The sequence below is a fragment of the Nuphar pumila genome, chromosome 5 (assembly GCF_984573655.1).
Source record: "Nuphar pumila chromosome 5, dmNupPumi1.hap1.1, whole genome shotgun sequence".
NCBI lineage: Eukaryota > Viridiplantae > Streptophyta > Magnoliopsida > Nymphaeales > Nymphaeaceae > Nuphar > Nuphar pumila.
The window spans coordinates 32,660,030-32,677,500 of record NC_143253.1 but is presented as its reverse complement, the minus strand read 5'-3'; the positions used below and the strand labels follow the sequence as shown (position 1 = coordinate 32,677,500).

Genomic DNA, 17,471 nt, shown 5'->3' with positions numbered 1-17,471 from the left:
ATTACTGCAAGTTGGAAAATGTTTGACTGTTTACAGCTGCCTAACACACAACAGGGAGGGTTCCCCTTAGTTGGAAGTGTTCTGCCCTCGAACACTGGATCTGCTCACTTTCAACCTACTTTCTAAAAAGGACAGAATTCCTTGCATTCTTTGCACGGGACCAAGTATACGTCAATCCTTCCAAGTTGGTACCCCTTAGTTTTACTCTATATATATAGCGCACCCCTCTCAAGTTTGGGTTAATTTAACAGATGAAAGTGAAGACGCCAAAGAATGACTTTTGATTAATGACCCACGTCAATATGATACAACTGCCAGCTAATATTTTAGCAAAAAATGTTGCGTCAAACTAAAAGCCATGGATTTATGATGCCCAAACCTTACAAATTTCACCATGTTATTTTGCTATGCTGCAAGATTGCAATATGGCAATATGTTAAACAAAGACCATAAATCTCTCTGCTTACCATGCATCTTTCTTTTTTCTTTTTTTTCTTCTTTTGTACTTTTGGAAGGTGATGGCGTATGCTACATTTGCCGTGACTGCTGCTACAAGTCAGGGCTCTTACTTTGCAATAACAGGAGAAACACAGTTCGGATGGATGAAACTGTGCAATATTTACAAGGCTTTCTGTGACAGAGTAGCTGCTGCTCTCATCTGTGGATTTGCCGCCTCCTTCCTCATAGCTTTGGTTGCTTCCATCTCTGCCTACAACCTTTTTAGGTTGTACCCTCGCAAGCTCTTCTTTCCCATCAAAGGATAACTTCATGAACCCGAAGTTGACAATGGCGATTCTCATACTTTAGAAAACTGTATGTGGTGATAGTTTTGATGGTTGTTGTGTGTAGCAGTTCATAAAGCTGTATAACCTATTGTTAATGGATGGTTGTTAATAGAAAAGCAAGTATTTATAAGCCTGCCTAAACTTGCGTTTGCTGTCGGACGTAAATGGTTGGGGCTCAGGTCTGATATCTGCACATATTCAAGTCTGTTTAGTCAGATTAGGTAAACAAAAGAGCATTCAATTGAAAATCCGTTTTATTCGAATCTGGTTATACGTAAATATGTATCCAAATAGCTATAATTTATGCTAATTGAAAATCCAAATCTGATTAGGTTGGATTCAGTAGACCCGACATTGAAACCAATCCGAGCGGTTACATCCCGAGAAAGAGGTAAACATAAGAAGACCGAAGCAGGTTATATGTTCCCCCCAAACACGCAGGTGCATGTTCTTGGGTCTGAATGAGCGCCACGTATGTAAGCACGTGGGACTCGTTTCCCCGTGTGTGTCTGCATCACTTAGCATTGAAGTCCGGTGCATTTGCAAAGACTTAAGTACCCTTTCCAGACATTAGTGCCATAAGCCGGAGCCAAGTGGCTGGTTTTTACAGCCCAAAATAACTTCACAAGCAATAGAATAGCAACAAAGGTTAATAAAAGCCAAATGTTGTAACTTTCAAGCATATATTGTAAGTTAAGGTGTTTAGACTGTTTGAAAACATATAAAAAAATACACAAACATTATCGATCAGTTGATCCAACTTGTTGTTGCTTGAGCTTTGATTGATTACTATTAAATTCAACATTCATGATTGAGCTTAATCACGATATTGACAACCAACCAACCTTATTAATAGTGCAGCCTACTTTTTTAGGGTTAAAGATGACATTTTCCTACGTGATAAAACCATAATGAGCTTTGTCTCATTTTAAAACCAAGCAATTTGTTTTTGGTCGCTTTCAACATAGTAGTTGAAACCAATCAACCCCAAGTTGAAAGCCAATTTGAGTAGGTACTTGAATAATTGAGCAAGTTGATCCCACCAAATGACCAAATTGTAGAATAGAGATTCCGCGCATATGGTGATCCAACCTAATCTTATTGTTCCATGAACCTCAAAGGTACTTCTTCAGCCTTCTCAAGGCTCGTAAAGGACAACTTATCAAGGACGATGTTTGCATTTTTTCTATGAACCTATGTCACATGGATACAGTTGTAAGCGGCTGTTTTTATAGGAATTTTGATATGGTTAGTACATGAAAGCAAACGGGATACTGTCAGAAAAATAGAGTATCTGTGTGATAAGTGCTATGGTCTAAATCAAATAAGAACAAACCTGCTGTAGTTTACATAGTAACATGTTTTCAATTATCATACGTTATACTTGGATTTTAATATCAATAAAAAAGCAACTGCTCACATGTTCCAATAGTTAAAGGTACAAAAGAATCAAGCTTTGTATTAAAACAACTCCAAACAAAAGTATGCTTCCTAATTGAAAAAAAAATTTATTATCCCATAAATAAATAACCCTTACAACTACGACGTTCTACTAGATAATGCGGCATTATCACTATCACCAAACATTTTACCTTGTAGTTTATGATGTGAATCCTAGATCCTTTGAGGATCAACAAACTGAGTACACTTCATGGTTACATACGGGATGTGTTGTTCGTGGTTGGGAGCCGCTGGGGATTTCAATATCCAATGGCTGTCTCCCTTATTTAACTGTAGTCTTGGACTGATGAATTCCTTGCTGGTCGATATCTATCTGACCACCGTGAATGTAACTGATTGGATGATGTTAATTTAATCACTACAAGAAGACTGACCTTTACTGGCACTAAAATAGTGTCAGTGTTGCCAGTAAAGGCTTTACTCATGCGGTTTTTTAGTGCCATTAAAAGACTTTTTTCCAATGTTGCCCCTGCATCGTTTGGCCAATACTGATACTCAAGTAAATCATTTTGAATCGGCCAAAAGATAAATAACTAAAATATTATGTGTCAATTAGAACGTGATACATGTTAAAGCCATTAAAATAATATTAAAATAAAATTAAATATTTTTTTATGTTTATTAAAAAATAGCCAATTCATGGGTGAAACGTATCAATTTTCTGCCAATATGCATTGATAATGACAACATTGTTTTTTTGTGCTAATTTATGGTCTTATTTTAGTGCCAAAAAAGGCCTCTCTAGGTATTTGAACAGCCAAAAAAGCTCTTTTTGGCATTAAAATAGCACCAAAAGCCCTTTTTTGGCACTATTTTAGCACCATAAAAACCCTTTTTGGCACTATTTTAGCATCGCAAATGACCTATTTTTTGTGCTTTTTAGTAAAAAAAGGCTTATTTTTTAGCACTAGAAAAAGTTTTTTTTTTGTTAATTTAATTTTTTCTTATAGAACTTTCTCATACATTCATTCAATAATAAACCTGCTTACACATTCATTCAATAATAAATCTGCTCATACATACATTCATTTCCTTCATTCGAAATGAACCTGTTCATTCATTTATAAATAAGCATGCCTATACATATATTTTTTTTTTGCATTCAATATGAATTAACTCTTACAACCATTCATTCATCACCAAATTAATATGCTTATACATACATTCATTAAAAAATAAATATGCTCATACATATATTCATTCCATTCATTCGAAATGAATCTGCTCATTCATTTTATTCATTTATAAATGAATATGCTCATACATATATTCATTTCATTCATTCAAAATGAATCTGTTCATTTATTGTATTCATTTATAAATGAATTTTCTCTACATACATTCATTTTTTTTATTCAATATGAATCAAATCTTATAATTATTTATTTATCATCAAATAAACATCTTTATAAATACATTTATTCAAAAATAAACTTGTTCATACATACATAGATACATTCATTCAAAAATAAACTTGATCATATATACATCTATTCATTTATTAAACATTGAACATGTTCATATATACATTCAATCATTAATTAAAAAATGAACACACTTCTATATATATTCATTCAATCATTCATTTAATAATGAACCTACAAGAAACACAAAATTTAAAGCATGCTTACACACAACTATATATATTTTTTCCTTCAGCCCTTAACCCTTTATAACTTCAACCACCATAACTCCAGCATTCACATATATACATATATAACTCCAACACTTCATAACTCTGTCATATACATATTCAACCCGCTATAAAAAATATATATAATTAAAAAAAAGATAATCCAAAAGTTCATGCATATATTGAAACCAATATAGAAAAATTTATACATATAAACAATATCAACTAATAGCAAGTTTTGTTTAAAATATATACATACCGTTTGAAAGTTCATGAATTATATAAAGGAGAGCAGACTTATAATCAGAGGTGCATCATGCTTGTATATAAGGCCTACGAAGAAACATAGATGAAAGAATTACATACGCATATATACGTACACAAATATATATATATATATATATATATATATATATATATATATATATATATATATATATATATATATACATATATTTATATATAACTAAATACAAATTCATGTACAAGATTAGAATCTTTAGTTATATCAACTTACTGTTATCATTGCAAAATTTTACTTTTGCAAGTCAAACTGACCTTTGAAAAAAAATTTGAAAATAACTCACCTCCGTTTTAAAATGCAGGATAATTCTGAAGAATGGAACTCTCCTGTCGATACGGGATTCAACCATTCCTGACACCTTTACCAGGGATAATTGAATCAAGGATCAACCATATGTTTTGCTTTGCTTTGCTCAACTTGCCTAAATCGTGTTCTATTTTCTAAATGCGCAAAGAATCAGGCATGTGCTATGAATTTTTGAAAATGCAGATTTGAAAACATGATGTATGCTTTAGAGATTTGAAATACTAGAAAAACTCTTGAAAAATGAACACTTAGGAATTCATGAACCTTGTTGAGAGAATATTTCTGGAGAAAATGAAGATCGATTTCTGAAGAAAATCTTTGGTGCTTTGTGAAAATCGATTTGTGAGAAAAACTTGGATAATTCTTAGGAAAGTTTGTTTTCTATGAACTTGAACTTTGGAATTGGGAATATAGCTTGGAAAATCAATTTTTGAGTTTTGAAAAGCATTTAGAAATCTTTTGAAAACCCAAGGGTTTTTGAGAAAATAGATTTTGAGGAAGATCAGGGCAAATTTAAGAAAAAATAAATTTTTTTAAATGAATTTGAGAAATAAATCCAAAGAAGGGGGCGTAGAGCCCTGAACCATATGTTCATGATGCCATCTAAACCTAGATGAGGCATGAATGCAATTTATCAAAGATATTTTATGAAGACATTTTGAGAAATCATTTAAAAAGGAATTTGTATGCCTTATAGAACTTTCATGAATCAAATTCTCTACATATCCCTTACTATGACCACAGATATGGATTGAATATAATCCATTTGATTCTAAAAGGATAAAAACATTTATAAAACTTTAAAGTATGTAATGGTTTTTTAAAATAAACTAAGAGTGTAGGTTGATTGTGGCTTAAAAGAAGATGATAAATCTGGATTTTGTTCATATTCTGACTATGGTCATATATACAAACTCGATCGAGCTTATCAACTCCCTAGAAGCTAGTGCATGTGCCATTCATGTAGACCATAGTGAAATTAAAATATGTGCATGAATGACAAACATAACAGTTATATATCAAAGTTTAAACTATTTGCAATGCAAACCCTAATTCTAAGCAGGAATTTAAATTCTTATTCCAAATTTATTTATAATTTACATCACTAATTGAATTTAAATGAAGAAAAATAAAAGAAAAAATATAGCCTTGAATGTCCCTGCAAAACTAAAAAACTTGTTAGTGAAGATATGTTGGTTTTTCTAGATTTATCCAGTAATATCTGAAAATTACTGGATTTATCTATATATAAGCATTTTTCCATGTTTTTCTTGATGAAATATGAAAAAAAACTGAAGAAATAATAAAGATAAATAACTTTGAAATTCAGAATTTGGAGAAAATAACAAAAATGCCCCTAAAAACAAGACTATGGCCTTGAAATCAGGGTTTTCAGGAAATATTTTGGCAAAACTTTGGATTTAGGGCTTAAAAAGACTCGAATCAAAACCAAATCAAATATGAAATGTCCTAGAATGATTATAAACATGAAAAAACTATAAAAAATATGAACTTTTATGAAAAAAACTAAAAATATCACAAAAAACACAATTTTGCCAGTGTTTCAGGATCCTGCGGGCACCCTGTTTTGCAATATAATCAATTCAAGCATCAAATGAGTTCCAAAATTAATAAAAATCGACACATGCACTGCTGATAACCCTAAAATTAAACTAGAATCATAAAAATCTATTTTTGATATAATTTAAATATAAAAAATGCGTAAAAACCTTAAAATAGGCTATTTTTACCCGCGGGCACGTACCTGTCATAGTGTCAGACCCGAATCAGGAGTCAAATCACCATGGAAATTTATAACATTTTATAGAAGAATAACAGACATACGAACAAAAATTATCCTTTTTACAGATTGGAAAAATCATCTTTGGTTAGGGAGATATTGTTTCGGCAATCTATACTTGAATTTAACAAATATGAAATATATCAAAAGAGATGATTCTGGTTTCAAATACACAAAAAACTAGCAAACTCCATCAAACAATTCTGAAATTTCAGAAGTGAATAGCAGACAAGCAGATAAAAAATTCCTTTTTTTATGGATTGTTGATCAAATCTCTGGTTAGGGAGATACGATCAACACAAGTTGACTTAGGGTTTGAATAAAGCATAGCGAGTTCTCAGAAATAGATCTTGCTTTATGATAGAGGAAAAATAGTATACAGAAACATAAAAATATAAGAAAATTATAGTAAATAATAGACATTAATACAAAGCTACTGAAATTTACGGATCATAAATCGAATCTCGGATGACAAAAATATGGCATCTGCAAGCTATACCTAAATATCAATAGCAATTTTAAGTAACAGGAATCACGGTTCAACTTTTTATTTTTCTGACAGAGTTCCCGAACCCAAAAACATCTGATTTGTTTACAGGGAGTTACTAACAAATCTGTGGACCAAACCTAAAAAAATCAGATTTTTCTACTAAATATTTAAACACGGAATAGCATGATTTCTATAGACCTAGAATCAAAATGCGCGAATATCTCATAAAACACTAAAAAGAGCTAATCTAAATATAAAGATTAATAAAAAATACATAAACAGCATAACAAAATTCAATTTGATGCTAGAATAAATAAAATAAACACTAATATGACAAGAAAATAAAAAACATACATGGAATCCATGGCTGAAATTGTTTTACCCTTTGAAAAGATGGATTTAGCCCATTTAACGGGTAAATCGCATCTCTTGTTGGTTAAAAATATAAAAAACATACCTCTAAACGATTCTATCAGATTAGAATCCTGAAAAACAACATTGAATAGTGTTAGTTCATCTTCTTGGCTCTATTTTAGGGTTCTTGGATGAGAACCAAGCTTAAATCCCACAATGGAGGGGCGACAATGGTGGAATCCTTAATAAAAACATAAAAGAATCAATAAAACATGGAAGAGAAAGTACAAAATATTACCTTGGGTGGATGCAGCTACTAAGGAGGAAGAAGAGTGTGCTGGGAGAAGAGAGAAGCTCCAAGAAAGCAAGAGAGAGAGGAATAGGGGTTGACCCCCCCTTTTGCCCCTTTAAATAAATTTTCAAAGTTCAATTTAGGAAATATTTTAGTTGGTTAAAACTTTCCTAAAAAGGTTTCATAAGGGGGGCAATTTTTCTAGAGGGGATTTAGCCTAGCCAAACCCTAATTACTAACCTAACTAAACTCTAGAAATAGCCAAATGTGTTGCCACCTAGTGTGGGCCTCATTTGGGTTTTTAAAAACCCTAATTTTTTAAAAACATTAAAATCAAGGTTAAATTCAAAAAGCAAAAATAAAAGTTTTTAAAAACAAATTTTGACTCACCTAGACCTCTAATCTAAGTAGGACACTAACTAACTTTAAACTAACCCTGACTCTCCCAAATATGGCGCCACACAGAGTGGGGCCCACTTGGTTTTCTCAAAAACGATTTTAAAACCTGAAAAACAAAGGTTTTCAAAACAAGGTTAAAAATTAAATTGAAGTTGAATGTTTTTAAACCAAATAGAGTTCTGACTAGATCAGAACTCCTCCAGATGTGGCGCCAATTGAGTAGGCCCCAGATCGAAGTTTTGAAAAAGTTAAAATAAAGACTGAAAATGGCTTTGAAAAGGAGTCAAAATCAATAAATGAAATACAAAGGTTTTGAAAATAGAGTTCTAAGCGAACTGAAACTCTTGACCAGAGTCCTGAACCAATTAGGACTATGAGGTTTTAGGGTTTTGAAAGCCAAACAAAGATGTTTCGAAAGGTTTTATTAAAATTGATGAAAATAAGTTCGAAAACACAGTCACAGTTAGAGTCCTAACTCAACTGAAACTTTGGAGTCCTGAATCAACCAGAACTCTGCAAAATGATCTAATTTTTGAAAAACAAATGAACAAAATGAAGATGGAAGTAAAAACAAGATTCAGAATAGGGTCCTGATCAGATTAGGACTCTCAGACAGAGTCCTGATCGAACTGAATCTCTAGATTTTGAGTCTTTTCTGAAAAAAAGATGAAAGAATTTGTGAAAACCAATAAAAACGGCGATAAACAGTGAAATCAAAACAAAGATCTGGTCTAACTGGGACTCTAGGGACAGAGTCCTAATTTGACTAGGACTCTCAGAATTTTGAATTTTCTGAGAAAACAAACGAGAGGATTTTAAAAAATAGGTGAAAATTAAAATAGAAATTGGAGTCTGGTTTAGAGTCCTGATCTAACTAGGACTCTGAAGAAGAGTCCTAATTCGATTAGAACTCTGAGAATTTTTGGTTTTCTAAAAAGTAAATGATGAGATTTTAAAAAAAACTTTTGAAAACCAGTGAAAATGAAGTGAGAAAATGAACTCAGGCTAGAGTCCTGATTCGATCAGGTCTCTGGGATAGAATCCCAAAATTTTATGTTAAAGGTGTAATAATTTTGGTTTCTAAAGAGATAAATGAAGATATTTTTGAAAGATTCTCTCAAAATTAAAACTAGGGTCAGAGTCCTGATCCAATTGGGACACTTTGAATAGAGTCTTGGTTCAACTAAAACTCTGAGTTTTTGACTTTTTTTGAAAGATTTTGAAAGAATTTGGTTGAAAACAGGTAAAATAGCAATAAAAGATAGTCTGGATCCGACTGAAACTCTGATGAAGAGTCCTAATCCGACTGAAACTCTAGAATTTTGGCTTTTTTGAAAATCAAATGAGAAGGTTTCGAAAACAAATGAAGAACAGGAGTAAAAGATGAAATCATGATAGAGTCCTGATTCGATTAGGACTCTGGAAAGAGTCCTAATCCGACTGGGACTCTAGGATTTTGGCCAAAATGAAGGATTTTGAAAGGTTTTCTTAAAAACAAGTAAAAAGGATAGTGAAAGGTACAGTTCTGATCCGATTGGGACTCTGGAAAAAGAGTCCTGATCCAACTAGGACTCTTGGATTTTGGCTGAAATAAAAGAAATGGATAAGGGATATGACTACATCTAGTTTAAAATCAAAATGGAGTTTTGAAAAAGCTTAAAAAGATGAAAAGACAGAGTCCTGATCCAACTAGGACTCTAAAATTTTTGAGAAATGAAGGAACCCAGAAGCAACACCACCTAGATGGGTCTCATTTGAGGATTAAAATCAGTTAAAAATTGGTTTTAAACCAAATCCAGATTATTTTTCTAAAGAAAATATTTTTGAAATAAGAAATGCAAAGCCCTGGGGGTTGGCCAAATAGCAATTCTTGATTTAAAACCCAGGTTTCTGAAATTGATTTTGAAAGAAAAGTTTTACGATCGAATCTGGATTGAAAGATTTTAAAAAACAGGTGTGTTGGATCTCAAAAATGAGATGTAATGACATGCAATGCCATGGAATGATATGAAATGATATTCTAAATGCATGCAGTGACATGCAATGACACATGAAATGTAAATACAGAATAATGGACTTAGAATCCCGGACCCTTGGCAGAGACAAAGAATTTGGAGGTTCTCATCTGAGGATGAGAGCTGATAATTGAAATTGAGCTAAAATGGAGATTGAATCTTGATTATAGGATGGAGTACTGAAATTTTTATAAAATTTGGGGCTATGAATAGCCCTGACTTAAATATCGACCAGTTGGTTCCCTGGAGACTGCAGAGAGTGGGTCCCAGTGGCAGGAGGCAGGTTCTTGTGAATGAGGGTGAAAATTTATGGTGTTTACACTTACCTAAAGAGCTTGTGAAGAACTTTGTTGATTGTTGTCCACTATTCTTAACAATAGCTCCTTCAACCTTATGACCTGATATTTCATACATATGAGTTCATCTTGCATTACATATATCGTATCGTGATATGTATTATTTTTATGCAAGAGTTTTGCTAGGCTTGAACCTGCATTGAATAGTACACTTGAGAGAGGACATCCCCTCAAGATGGGCCAGTAAAAGAGATTTTTGTTGTAGTGAATGTTTTTCTCCCTAAAAAAAATCATTGTAGCGAATGTTTTCTTCCTAAAATAAAAATAGTGAGACAGTACTTATTGAAACTTAAAATCAAAAGCCTAAAATGCACTAAATTTTTCAATAAAAAACAGCTTTTTACATGGAAAAAAGTCATTTCCAGATTTCCAATAGTGTGACCACTCATCGTAGCTCTAAATATTTATCGTACATCCTCAGCATATCGGATACTGACTTGGACATATATATAATTTATCAATGAAATGGATAAGGAGATCAGGGCTGAGATCAGATTCGTGCTCAAGTCAAAGTGGACCAACAATCACCCATTATCACAATCTGAATCCCCACCAAATTGACCAATAGGGCGATGGAATCAATTCTTTAAGAAGGTCATCCGTTCAGTTTTGAAAACCCAGTTGGTGGGGTCCACGTTAATGATGATACACTAATGATGCAATTTGGATCGGATGGTCATAAATCAACATGTTTTGGTGAACATCGTGGGCCCACCCAATGTCTCATGTAATTACAGGCCAAGTTGATACTTTAGTTGACCTGACTGCGACCATAAAAAGGGCTCGACAGTAAGGCAATTTCTCTCTCCGTGTTTTTTAGTCGACTCTCCATATAAATGAGTCGGACCCACATAAACTTTTATCGAAACAAATAATTCCAAAAGGATGATAAGCCCAAGAAGCCGAACAACGCGACAATAGTGAGTCAACTCTCTCTCTCGCGCGCACACAGTTTTAGGCAATCCTTAGCATTTGCCTACCAGTATTTGGCTTTTAGAGATGAAAAATTCAAAGAAAACACCAACTTGGAAGAAAGTATACGTCTCCAATTTCTGAAAACTAACCAATGACTCTCTCTCTCTCTCTCTCTCTCTCTCTCTCTCTCTCTCTCTCTCTCTCTCTCTCATGATAAGCTGCTGGGGGACAACCCCTGTGGGATTCGATGCCAAGACTCCTCGGTTATGATAGTACAACATAACCATCCAGCTACCTCATTCAATATCTCTGCTATGGTTTTTAGCAAAGGGGTTTCTACATCGTATTTTTTCAAAATTTGGCTCTCTTAACGAGAGATATAACTAGATGAAACATGTTACCATATGATCATAACCCATAGTTAAAAGTATGTATAACTGTTTTTAGAATATATGGAAAATTAAATGCCTTACATTCAAAAGGAGAGATCAAAAGAGCAAAAAAGAATGAATAAAAAAAACTTTTAAGATATGCGCTAAATATGTGTTTAAGTTGGTTAATGAAGGTTGCTGCGCAATCTTCGCCGTGATCAGGTTGTAGTCGCCAGCCATCCTGATGGCAGTCTTGAGGTTCATGATGGGGAAGTCGGAGGCTGTACTCCATTGTAGGTGTACTGGAGGAAGATTTCGTTGTAGGTGTCCCTCGAAGGCAGAGGAGAAGCTGCCGCAGTCGGTTGCCCACTGGACGAAAGCAGCATTTCGACCACTGCTAGTAGAAAGAGGATGACGATCACCATCGGATTGTCGGTTCTTTGCCTCCCTTGATTTCTTTTCTAGAGAGAGAGAGAGGGTTTTACAGTGTTTTACGGAGAAGGAAGAAGAAGAAGATGACAACGAAAAGTTCAAATAGACATTTTTTATGGCGCAAGTTCGTTTCACCGGATCACCATCGGATCACTGGCTCACCATCGGATCACCGACTCACCATCGGATTGTCGACACTTTGCCTCCCTTGATTTCTTCTCTAGAGAGAGAGAGAGGGTTTTACAATATTTTATGGAGAAGGAAGAAAAAGAAGAAGAAGAAGAAGATGGTGATGAAAAGTCCAAACAACCATTTTTGATGGCTCAGGTTCATTTCGCCGGATCACCATCGGATCGCCGGCTCACCATCGTTTCGCCGAATCACCATCGGATTGCTGGCTCACCATCGTTTCGTCGGATCACCATCGAATTGTCGGCTAAGGTTTGTTTCGCTGTGTAGACTTTGAAGAGTCAACGTCATCCTCGACTTTCTGGATGGAGGACATGTTTGTCCTTTTTTTTAACCGGTTGTATCCCTTTTTTTGAATGAAGGACATTTTTGTCATTTTCTCAAACCATCGTTTTATTGCAAGAATAGAAAGAAAGGGTACTTAAGTCTTTGCAACCGCACCAGACTCTGATGCTAAGTGATGTCAACATACACGGGAATACAAGTCCCATGTGCTTGCATACGTGGCGCTCATTCGAATCCCCGAACACAGACGTGGGATTCAGTGAATCATTAGGGGAGAACATACACCACTTTTTTTTCTTCCTTCACTCTCGTTCAAAGATAACCCACGTACCTTAATATTCAACAAGTTCTCAAACAGTAAAACTTCATCTTTTTGCGAGGCAAGTGATCAGGTCATTTTGAAAATGAGCCTTTTGCTCATAAAAACATCGGCCTTAAATTTTGAATGAAAACATAAAAATAATAAAAAATAGCATACAGAATCCAAAACTCATTTTTGTCTTTTTCTCTCTCGCCCGCCATTAACGACAAAAACCTCTCTCATCACATCTCTCATTCTCGTTCTCTTTCCCATTATGCTGCCGGCAAGCTTTCGGGCATCGCTGAGGGCCCGACCCGGCTCAGGCCATGCCGGACCACCAACCTGGAGGGAAGCTTCTGCACCTCAGACCCAAGGCTGGTGGAGGAGTGGAGCAACACCCTCAAGAGGATCCTCGATTGGTTGTCAGCCCTGGCCCACAACATGATCTAAACGAGTAATACGAACGAACAAAAAAATTTAAAAACCACGCAGAATCACAACAGGTTTAACGTGGTTCGGTTACAACGTAACCTACATCTACGGATATTCTCTTCTCTCTTCCACGATTTTTTTGAGAGATGTTTTCTTTATACTTTCCAATCTTATCTCCTTGAATTTAGAGGAGGTTGCTACTATGTCACACGAACTCTTCTAACAGGGCACCGCACCCGTGTCGCACCAGCTGCACCAAGGCAGGTGCGATACTTGGACACAACTTCCTTTATGTTAGGTGAAGTCAACCATACTGAGGTTCATTTCTATTCAAAAGTAGATTCAATTAACCCTAATCAACTCTATTTTTTATCTATATTATACATATAAATACATAAATACACACAAATACACATAGTATTAACTTAAAACCGTTAATATATATATATATATATATATATATATATATATATATATATATATATATATATATATATATATATATATATATATATATATATATACTTCCTGCACCCCCAACACCCAAGCTTTTTTAAAGTATTGCACCGCCGCATCCACACCCGCACCTATGTGAACCATTTGGAAAGTTGTTAACATTGAATTCTTAACAAAATCCGTTCTCTCTTGAGCTCTTGACAAATGAGGAAAGGTTGATTTAGAGAGAGAGTGACTTGGTTTTGGCCACCAACGCCGGCAAAACTCTACGCAAAATTTTCTTATTATTTTCTTTTCTTTACATTCAAACATTCCTTTGATACCATTAAACGGAAGCATTATAGGCCATGTGGCATTCATCCAAAACGTGTAAGAGACCGCCACTATTTTAGGATGAGCAAAAAGCACATTTTCAAAATGACCTGATCTGCTTCCGGCAAGAAGTTATGATGTGTTTAAGTAAACTTTCCGGTGTCTTATTAAAAATATAGTGAAAACTAGCTTAGCCTTTCCGGTCAAATCACGGTTCCCTCGTTTACACCTAAAAGTTATCTCCTCTCACGCCAACCATAGCTGCAATAAATAGAGAACCATGACACCTCTTTCAGGTATTCAATCAATTTTACTTAGATTTTTCACAGGAAAACTGCAAGGTTGATATGGTGATCACCATAACTTCATCGTATTCATTAATGGTTGTCATTTAAACAGAAAGGGACCACACAGTGTCACAGTCAACGATATCATCTTAAACAGAAAGCAACCACACAGTCAACGATATCATCGTATCTAAAAAGATTTATTGGTGCATGTGCATACACGATACGCAAGCCACCACATGATAGGCTTCATGTGGTTCAGCTCACCAGCCATGTGGTTTGATGACTTGATCGAGCGTATGGGCCATCATTCATCAAGAGCAACCATATGCATAGGGTTTTCAACAATTATCTGTGCCACGACCACATGGTTTAAAAATCGATTTGCACGGTTAGAAATTAAATGTATAAAGGTGTTCCTGCCTGCATTAATTCACCAACTTATATAGGTGTCCTTAGATGGCAAGAACATTGGGTATTTTTTTTGGATGATCCAAGGGAAAAAGCCTGCATCACTGACCACCCCCTTGCCCACCGGGGGAGTACATTGGGTTATCTCAAGAAAAATAGCTGACATTTTTCGATAATTTAAATCCATAGCTAAAATTACATACAGTCCAAAAACATACCAAATTTTATGTTCAGTTATTCAAATTCATAACCCTAGTAAGGATTTTCTTTACTGGTTAATAGGGGTGTCAATGGGTCGGTCTTACCCAGACCTGACCCGGACCAAACAGTATAGGGTCCGGTTATGGTGACAAATAAGAAGACCCGATCAAGACCCGTGTCCGGACCCGAAGGTCCAATTAATACATGAACTCAGGTATACTTTATGAAATTTTATACCAGACCCCGGCCCAACCGAGTTCTGATTCAGAACCGCAAATTTTCAATGTAAAAATGATAAAAAATATTTTTTTACCTGGTATGATCCTGGTCTAGTTCATGTAGTTCTTATCGGGTCTAGGGTATGGTTTCTCTTATAGTATACCTGATTAGACCCAGGTCTGGACCCGATACCATACCCAAAAATCTGGTCTAAGTTTGGTTTCAACTGAGTCCAAACCAAACCCGACCCGTTGACATCCCTGCTGGTTAATAAGTTCAAATCTATACTAGTTTTACCCCTCATTAAATGTGTCTCCCTTTGCCCATTTGGCCCCCATCTCTCTCTCTATTTATGCATTTTTCATCAAAAATACATTATCCAACTATCAATACTATGCAAATAGACCATGTTGAATACATCTACTAGGTTTGATTTGCAAAAAAAAGTGTTGAAAGTGCCTACTTCACACTCAGGTTCACATATTCTAGTGGCCCTATATATATATATATATATATATATATATATATATATATATATATATATATATATATATATATATATATGTGTGTGTGTGTGTGTGTGTGTGTGTGTGGACTGTGGAGTGAGAGAGGGGTAATTCAGAATATTCCAAATGCTAAAGATCAGCTCTTGCGTCGTGTGTTTTTTTTTACCAAAAATAGGATTTTATGACAAGTAAATATCGTACATTCTACTTCATTGATTTTTTAAGCCTACTAAAAACAATTCCTACATGTCATAATTCGACAGAAAAGAAAATTGCTTTCAACCTGAGGTGTGGTTGTGTCCTCTTAGACTAGGGCCACCCCACTTTATGGAACGTCACTTTTCTTATTACTGCAGTTGGAAAATGTTTGACTGTTTACAGCTGCCTAACACACAACAGGGAGGGTTCCCCTTAGTTGGAAGTGTTCTGCCCTCGAACACTGGATCTGCTCACTTTCAACCTACTTTCTAAAAAGGACAGAATTCCTTGCATTCTTTGCACGGGATCAAGTATACGTCAATCCTTCCAAGTTGGTACTCCTTAGTTTTACTATATATATATAGCGCACCCCTCTCAAGTTTGGGTTAATTTAACAGATGAAAGTGAAGACGCCAAAGAATGACTTTTGATTAATGACCCACGTGAATATTTTAACCAAAAATGTTGCGTCAGACTAAAAGCCATGGATTTATGATGCCCAAACCTTACAAATTCCACCGTGTTATTTTGCTATGCTGCAAGATTGCAATATGGCAATATGTTACACAAAGACCATAAATCTCTCTGCTTACCATGCATCTTTCTTTTTTTCTTCTTTTGAACTTTTGGAAGGTGATGGCGTATGTTACATTTGCCGTGACTGCTGCTACAAGTCAGGGCTCTTACTTTGCAATAACAGGAGAAACACAGTTCGGATGGATGAAATTGTGCAATATTTACAAGGCTTTCTGTGACAGAGTAGCTGCTGCTCTCATCTGTGGATTTGCCACCTCCTTCCTCATAGCTTTGGTTGCTTCCATCTCTGCCTACAACCTTTTTAGGTTGTACCCTCCCAAGCTCTCCTTTCCCATCAAAGGATAACTTCATGAACCCGAAGTTGACAATGGCGATTCTCATACTTTAGAAAACTGTATGTGGTGATAGTTTTGATGGTTGTTGTGTGTAGCAGTTCATAAAGCTGTATAACCTATTGTTAATGGATGGTTGTTAATAGAAAAGCAAGTATTTATAAGCCTGCCTAAACTTGCGTTTGCTGTCGGACGTAAATGGTTGGGGCTCAGGTCTGATATCTGCACATATTCAAGTCTGTTTAGTCAGATTAGGTAAACAAAAGAGCATTCAATTGAAAATCGGTTCTATTCGAATCTGGTTATATGTAAATATGTATCCAAATAGCTATAATTTATGCTAACTGAAAATCCAAATCTGATTAGGTTTGATTCAGTAGACCCGACATCGAAACCAATCCGAGCGTTTACATCCTTAGAAAGAGGTAAACATAAGAAGACATAGACACTAAAAAACTTCCAAAAGTTGCTGCCATTGAACTAAACAAACAAAGGAAGCACTGTCTATTTGACATTTGACCGGAGCCAAGTGGCTGGTTTTACAGCCGAAAATAACTTCACAAGCAAAAGAATTGCAACAAAGGTTAATAAAAAACAAATGTTGTCACTTTCAAGCATATATTGTAAGTTAAGGTGTTTAGATTTTTTGAAAACATATAAAAAAATACACAAACATTATCAATCAGTTGATCCAACTTGTTGTTGCTTGAGCTTGGATTGATTACTATTAAATTCAACATTCATGATTGAACTTAATAACGATATTGACAACCAACGAACCTCATTAATAGTGCAGCTTACTTTTTTAGGGTTAAAAATGACATTTTCCTACGTGATAAAACCACAATGAGCTTTGTCTCATTTTAAAACCAAGCAATTTGTTTTTTGGTC

At 35.0% G+C, this 17,471-nt stretch overlaps 1 protein-coding gene across 3 annotated transcripts in view; it reads left to right on the top strand.

Moving 5' to 3' along the window:
- LOC149837313 (CASP-like protein 2C1) overlaps positions 1-16,755 on the top strand; it is a 23,453-nt gene extending 6,698 nt beyond the window's left edge. For 2 of the 3 annotated variants that reach the window (XM_090005956.1, XM_090005954.1), the window contains exon 3: positions 516-926. In XM_090005956.1, coding sequence (XP_089862082.1) covers positions 516-764 — 249 coding nt within the window. In that variant the 3' untranslated portion in view covers positions 765-926. Of the gene's footprint in view, positions 1-515; positions 927-16,344 lie in introns of those variants that run through there. The other variant, XM_090005955.1, reaches the window with a different exon arrangement.
- Positions 16,756-17,471: the final 716 nt, after the last annotated feature.